Consider the following 8,582-nt stretch of genomic DNA (forward strand, 5'->3'; position numbering starts at 1 on the left):
ATTATAAACGTAAAATCCAGAAAAATGCAATCAAATTCGGTATATATACCACCAAAATTTAGAAGGTAAAATGGTTATCGAAAACAAACTATAAAAACATAAATAACGAACATGACATATTTGTTTGAGTAAAAAATGCATGATAATATTAAATCTAAACGAGTGGGCGAAATTATTGTGATTGTAGGGCCAGAAACAAGAACTTGCGAAGAAGTTGAATCTTCTTCCTCGACAAATCGAAGTTTGGTTTCAGAATAGAAGAGCAAGGTTCGTATTTTTACTTTTCTTTTTATACATAAACATAAATACGTCGTCCATTGAAAGAAAAACTCCATGCATCTTATAAAAATAAAATCCTGAATAAAAAACTTTCTCTTAACGTAACAGTTTAAGTTTGGGACGAGTGTTAATTTTGCAAGTTTCTAAATCATTATATTCAACTCGTTGATGATGGAAAAAGAATACCAAAGATTATGAAACCCTAATCTTGATCGATCATATCATTTCGCTTTCATGTTATTGGAGAAGATATATCCACCCAAGCTAACACCCGTATTTTTCTTTTATTAACCTGGATATCTAATGCGAGCCGACTAATCCCAGAACGACCACCTGCTTTGCGGGTTGCCTGGAGTAACCGCATTTGAACCTCCATAGCCACAAGAGGATTTTTATTCCTCTTTGAATTTGATCCTGAGTCCTCTAGACAACCTTTGGAGTTCAAGTTCAAACCAATCATGCACCATCGTTATGGTTAGCTAATAACCAGTACTTGTGATCATCACCGGAGTATGAATCCACTTATAAAAGACGTTTTGGACATCAATCTCGTCGCATATTAATTTTTTTAGAGTTAGAAAACGCATTTAGTATATGTTTGACGATGGGTCATATTTATGGGAACAGGACAAAGCTAAAGCAAATCGAACAAGAATGTGAGTTGTTAAAGAAATGCTGTGAAACCCTAGGTGACGAAAACCGTAGACTGAAGAAAGAGCTAGAGGAGGCACGGTCATGTTGTTCATTAAAGTTTGATCACCGTCATCAACCACCGCTGCCGTTATACATTCAGTACCCGTCTACGGCGGCGATGCGTCATCCCTGTGACAAAAAAGGGAAATCCGACGAAGACACGAAGAGGGTAGCAGTCGTGAATGGCGGCAAGCAGGCACCATGATCATGAGGCTAAGAAGGATATTAAATGGTGTAAGATTGTAGGGTGGAATTGGAAACACAATTACGGCTTTGATTGTTAATTTTTACCAAATAATATGAAGTAGGGTTGCTACATCTATGAATAATTAATTAATTAATTAATTAATCATGATTATGTTGTCAGCCGATTACTATCTATGAACCCTACCTACAATATTTAGGGTTCAAAGATTTGAGTTTGTATCCATAATCATGAAGAAATCATCAACTATGATTCATGACTTATGCCTAGGGTTCTAGTAAAATAACAACTAGGTAGTTTGTAAGAAGAGATCTTAAAAGTTCAAATCTACGATATATTACGAAGTATTTGACAACAATTCTTAAAATCCATTTTTTGTTTATAAATTACTGTTTATTAATACATATTACTTAAAATTTAAGATTATAAATGAATGTAAATTGTGAATAAGTACAACTTATTAAAGCTGTATATTTGAACTCGTGTAACTAACTGCGAATAAACATAATCAAATAAAGAATAAACATCTCATTTGAAAATATAAAAAATCTAAAATATAATTAGGATAATTATTGAGTTCTAACAGAATACTTAATTATTATCTTTATAAAAAATACATTATTAAACCTAAATTAAGTTACTTTGTTACGTTAAATTAAATTATAATAAAAAAACTGAATTAAAAAAATAAACAAACAATAACTTTTAAATAGTTAATTTGATACTAATATTGATATTTTCAAATTTATATTTTATTCAAAAAATTGAAACATTATCACTTTTTCAAAACCACAGAAAATAGTATTATATCAACATGGATAAAAAAATAAAACGAAACATTGAAATGGAAATGTGTCTCGATGCATTGTACGAGTACCCTTCTAGTCTTAAAAATATAACATTCATCTTCAGTAGATTTTCTATTTTGAAGAATCTAATATTGATTATAATATTAAAATATTTCATTCATTTATTAAAATATTATTTTTCTTTTTTAATATTTACTTTCAAAATTTTCTCACTTGATAATCATTTTTGGGGTGATCTCCGTATTTGAAGAAAAAACCCTTTCATCTCCTACTTTCTCTATTTTGAAGATAGTTTTGGAAAAACTATTGGAGCAAAATATAGATTCGTAATCTCCATTTTTTTTTTCATTTTCTATATTTTACAGAAGCTGTTGAAAATGTTCTAATAACTCACACTAATTCGATATTTTTTGATCATCTTCACCATCATCATCTCCATGTAACTTCTTTTTAATCTTCTTCCTCCCCATCATCCTGCAAGATTTATAACACAACATAATTTTTTCTTTTGTAGTCTTAAACTTTTACAAGAATGCTAGAGATATAGCCTGAATCTCGACGGCGTTGTACAACCCAGATCTCGACGGAGATCTTGATGATGCACCATAACCCACTTTTTTGTTGGAGACCTCAATGATGTATCATAACCCAGATCTCGAAGAAACCCATACTGCAACTCTGATGAAGTGTATCACAGTGTGTATTTTTAGAAGTGTGTCAAGTAGTGTTGCATTATGAAGTGTATCACAATTTGTATTTTCTTTGTTTTATGAATTGTGTCACAGTGGGTATTTTCGTTAATCTACAGTGGGTATCACAATATTCATCTTCAATGTATCTTGGGTACCATAGTGAATATTATTTGTATGCATCTTTTATAATAACGTCGAGGTTTTTTAGATATCACAATGCATATCTGTTCATATGGTGCGTTCCGGATTAAGGTAATTCGTCGAGGAGATGAGAGATAAAATTTCTAAAATACCCTTTAATTTAAATTTTAGGTCAAAGTTACTAAAATTATTATTTTTCTAATCGATTTTTTAATTTGTGGTTAAAATTGAATTTCATGGTTATTACAAATTACTGAGTTCTCCCTTAAATGACCCCCTATATATATAGGGACATAATCAAACAAGAAACTAATTAATATTTTACGAGAAGACGAAAAGTTTCAATATCATACATAATTACATGAATGCTTTATGATGGGTGGTGAGTATAATCCAAAATAGGCTACAACAACTGGCAAAACATGCAAATATACATGGTTCACTAATGTCGTCCAAACAAGTAATAATGATAAGTATTTACTTAATATCGTTCCACATAGACAATAAAATCAAGAAGTGAGCCTTAAAAGAGGATTTCCTAGGGTGAATTTAAAGCAAGTGGTTTTGGTGAGATCCCTTAACAACTACAAAGATATAACACTAAAAAAGAAAGCATTGGTGTAAGATCAGGTTGAGATTTTAGCGTGAGTCTAGAAGAACCTTGCTACAACAACTCTGAAGTTGTTACAGCCATAGTTCTCAATATCACACTACTGGATTGTACGACCTTATTTCGAAGTGCAATCAGACATTTGCTAGCAATGGTCTTATCGTATAAATAATGAGTACAAATATGAGCTTGATACTACATTTCTCATCCTCTCTCTATATAGGTGTAACCGTATCAGTCCGATAGCAAGATATATCTTTCTACAACCCTTTACTTCTTTTTATTTGTGTTGTCTTTTATATAAGCTCAACTCATTTAAATGAAACGACATGTGTCAATTTCTCAAAAATAATTTAAATGAAATATCAAGAAGTGAAATGAATAGTGGAGTTGGTAATATCGAGAAAGCAATTATCGACATGCACAGTTGTCTTAATTTCTCAACCTTCACTTACACCCAAGCTAGGGTGATTAGTCCATCATTGCTTTACAAGAAAAGTACGACATGAATGTAAATGACATAAATGTAAAGTGTTTAAGAGTAATTGACAAAAATGAAAATAACTTAAAAGTAAATGACAAGAATGTACATGACTTGAATGTGAATGACAGAAATATAAAGGATATTTAAGTAAATGACTGAATCCTAAAGAGCTTGAATGTAAATGGCAGAGTTGTAAAGATTTGAGAAAAAAAGGGTGCTTATGAACACTGAAGAACCTGCTGTAGCAACTTCAAGAGAAGAACTCTTAAACCGAAAGCTTAATAACTCGTTCTCATACAAACATAAACAAGAACTAGAGAATAACAAACACTTAGCTGAACTAAGTCATATAAGTTGTTATAGACGTAAATGAAGCTCTCGTTAATTCGTCATATAACGGAGGAGACTTCCAAAAGAAGGGAATACAAAATAAATTTTAACTAACAAACACAAATATACATTTGGGTATTACCCAACTAACAAACAAAATATGTTACAAAAAGTCAACCCTCCTATTCATTTGTCCTGTAGCAAAGCAATAGTAATATTTTTCTTATTAACTTGGATATCCAATTTGCTATATAAAGCAACAGTAATTTGTTATGGTAACTTTGAGCATATTATTAATATTGTAGAGAAGGAAATAAAATAAATCCAACTCTTTTAAATCTTAGCTCTAGACTCGGTAATATGTAAAATCAAAATAAAAAAGACTCAATATCTGGATCTTGGAGTAAGAAAATACTAAAATAAATTCTTAAATAAGTGTTAAGGTGTATTTTGTTATATATTTATCAATATACAAGCTTAATCATATGTTGCATTGACAATACATAGACGCTTAATCATATATGATTAAATACACCTAAAGGGGTGCAATTATATATGATATTGAAACTTTTCGTCTTCTTATAAAATAGTTAACTTCTCGCACGATCCTTTTCTCTCTCTCTCTCTATCTCTCTCTCTCTCTCTCTATATATATATATATGTTGATCCTCTCTCTCAGTGATTTGATGATAATCCATTTTCCCTTTCACGTTGTATTTGTGTTTCTGTATTTTCAGTTCCAGCGATCATCACTGAGTATGTTCAGTGATCGCTGAAGAACTTGCATTGTAAATTCATCAGAGACAACAATACTTCAAAAAGACAACACTCACACCAAAGAACCTTCAGCAAACGTCGAAGACTGAAACTGAAGATTAGAGACTAGCGAGTACGTGATCTGAAGCGGTATTAAGTGATTACAAGTATGTCTACATATGTGTGAAGACTGCTCTAGCTTCAACGAATGATGATGAGACCTCTAGGTCATTCCAGCATTCAACGATCAAAGGAAGCTTGCTTAGCACGATTGTTGTTGTCTTGTCCTTATGCACACAAAGGACAAACCCATACCCTTGCAAAAGTTAGTATGGTACGGAACCGATTAGTCGACTCTTTGTCCACCAACTTTAGGCAAGGATGTTTGCTCAGAAATAGTGCTTTTGTACTATTCACTGTAGCAAAGGACAAGCCTTCCTCTTAAGGCTTGACACACACTCTAAACCTACCATATTGCATTAAATGAACATTTAATGCACTGTGTATAAATAGAAGTGTTTCTTCTCCATGCAAAGAGCGCACATCTCTCTCTAACCCTATTCTTACTTCAAGCAACTTCTAGCTTAAGTAAATGATCTTCCTTTTAGCAATCTCTTTTCTTGTATTTGCTAAAGATCTGTATGTAACCAAAGATTGTTTAGATAGGTTTTAATTACCTTATCTTTCCGCAAACAGTCTTGTAAAATCTGTATTGATCTTCTCTATCAATATATATTTTAAATTTGAAAATACTGTGTTTGTATTCATCCCCCCCTTCTACAAACTGTTTCTATTATTGTAGACCCTTACGGGACCAACATTATGTATGTGTGTATGGGGGGGGGGGTTGGGTTTCAGCGAGAAGGGTAAAAATGGATCTTCACCCTTGGATCAGTACTAATACAGTGCACCGAGATGCAATAGATCAATTTTCGTGATAAGTGCAATTCATGGGGTGGGGTGAGATTAAAAGTGATCAAGAGTTTAGATCATTTCTTACGCTTCTCACATTAACTCATATTCTCACACGGTTCTTCATCTCTCTCTCTCGCTCTCTCTCGCTCTCTCTCTCTCTCTCTTTCTCTCTCTCTCTCTCTCTCTCTMTATATATATATATATATATATATGAAGGTTCAAACGAGAACACCTTCATTTTACGAGAACACGAGAACATCCTTCTCACATATGATAATACGAGTGAGGGGACATGGTGGTATGCGGAAGACGTGTTCTAAGACTTAGGTCGCACCAAAGGTTGTCTATATCTATAATTTAGCATCACATGTGATGGTCTTGATGGATTATAATATCATATCAACAACACCCTTATCACATGTGATAATACATGTGAGCGGGCTTAGTGGTGTAAGGACGACTTAACCCGCAACCAAGATCGAGCCGAAAATCGCCCGCGTCTCTGATTTAGTATCAGTGTGTATCATATGTGATGAATAATAGTATTACATGTGATTGTCTATTGTAAAAGGGTGTTCTCTCGTTCTCGTAAAATGAAGATGTTCTCGTTTGAACCCTTTCCTATATATATATATATATATATATATATACACACACACACACACGAGGTTTCAAATGCAAATTATGCTATTGTTACAAACCATACAAATCAATTAATTGAGATTTTTATGGAAATATGATCCCTATGTGATCACTATATATTAGGAAACAATCGCGATATTTATGAAACCACGTATTTAGATGGACAGTTGAGATTGTTTGGTATTGTTTCTAACACTGTATTGGTTTGTATAATAAACAACCTATATATAAGGGCAAGTTTAGGAGAAAACCGCAAAAAAAAAAAAAAAAAAAAAAAAAACCCGAAGAAACACATTAAAAACATTGATTAACTTTAATCCAACGATTAATATCCATTATTAAAAATTGATTTCTTTTATTGAAAAGGTTGTTTTGGTACATTTTACCAATTAGATATTAATTAACATAAATACAAATTTTTAAATAAAGAAAAGTTACCAAAATTCTTAGAAATCTTCCAATAATACTTCAAAAAATTCTACATATAAACAAAGTTTACAAAAAATATATATATATTCTACAATCTAAAAAAAAATATTTCACAATTACTTTTGTTCTTCATTTTTCTCGGTCGTATTCACATGTGTATAAGTTATCATATTCACCGTCTTTTAGTTTCTAGGTTGCATGCACATGTAAATACATCATCACATTCAACTTGTTTCATGTTTTGGGCCGAATGGCGATTGCACATGTGAATAAGTCGTCATGTTCATCATATTAAATTTTTATGTTGCATGCCTAAGTGAATGTATCTCATATTCAACATTTTTCATTTTCTAGACTGCAAGCACATATGAACACACCATCATATTCTACGTCTTTCATGTTTTGAGTTGCAGTCATTATAGTCAATGCATTCAATTTTTGGGATGCATGCACTTGTCATTGTGTCATCATATTCAACTTTTTCATTTTCTAGGCCGCAAGCACATGTGAACGCATTATCATATTCAACGTCTTTCATATTTTGAGTTGCATGTACATGTGAATAAATCGTCATGTTCATCATCTTCGTTTCCTGGACAACATACACATGTGCATAAAGCCAAAAACACATATTCTTAAGATCCGTTTAGTTTGCAGGATTGTTTTTGAAGGATTTGGATTTCATGTAGGGATTTGGATTGAAATGAATTTGAAATCATTCGTGTGTTTGGTTTGTAGGAATTTGGATTTCATTATTTACAAATAATTTACAGAAAAAAATTATAAATAAATATAGAAATAATTGAATTACATTTTTATTAATCGATTATTACAAAACAATTGATTTCATTATTCAAATATTTTTATTTTGGTTTGCGACTGTTTCAAGAAAAGACGTTTTTTCTACATAACAACGATTTGGTAAGTATTTTAATTCAGTTATAATAGAACTTCTAATTTAGGTCGTAACTTATAAATTTTCAAGACATACATCACATTAATTAATGTTCCTTTCTTCTGTTTCAAGTCTTAGCTAGCTTACGACGATTAAATCGTATAACAATAAATAAGAGTATGTTTGTTAACAGCTTAACGAGGTTCATAGTTTATTCGGTCAGTTATATGTGATTTTCGGATAGTGGCTTTATGATATAGAAAGTAACTTATTCAGTACATTTTTAGGGGGTTATTTTATGCTGAAAGTCAAGTTTTTTTTTTCTTCTTCTAAATTCGTCCATCCCAATTAAAAAACACATTCATTTCATATATGAAAAATCCACTCAAATAAAAACATTTTTAACCTATGTATACAGATTAATCAACACCGACAATTTATCCATACAAAACTTAATATAAAACCAACCAATCAACCCTTAAGTCTTGTATTAAATGGTAATTAACAAGATTTATGTCACCCTAACTAAGCTTTGACTTTGATTAAGAAAAAGTCAAAAATGTAGGATTGTGTCGAAGCATATATAAAACTAGTTATCTTATTGGTTTTCCCTGGAAGTGTCATAATTAATGATATGGTAAGGTAATATATATATATATATATATATATATATATATATATATATATATATATATATATATA

The 8,582-nt window shown here is 31.4% G+C and overlaps 1 protein-coding gene across 1 annotated transcript in view; it reads left to right on the plus strand.

The window, feature by feature from the left end:
* LOC112505873 (homeobox-leucine zipper protein HAT22-like) overlaps window positions 1-1,179 on the plus strand; it is a 1,846-nt gene extending 667 nt beyond the window's left edge. The window contains exons 2-3 of the mRNA XM_025109918.1: window positions 188-267; window positions 907-1,179. Of these exons, the coding sequence (XP_024965686.1) occupies window positions 188-267; window positions 907-1,177 (351 nt within the window). The 3' untranslated portion in view covers window positions 1,178-1,179. The remainder of the gene's footprint in view (window positions 1-187; window positions 268-906) is intronic.
* Window positions 1,180-8,582: the final 7,403 nt, after the last annotated feature.

This window comes from Cynara cardunculus (assembly GCF_001531365.2).
Source record: "Cynara cardunculus var. scolymus isolate 2C chromosome LG 2, CcrdV1, whole genome shotgun sequence".
NCBI classification, from domain to species: domain Eukaryota; kingdom Viridiplantae; phylum Streptophyta; class Magnoliopsida; order Asterales; family Asteraceae; genus Cynara; species Cynara cardunculus.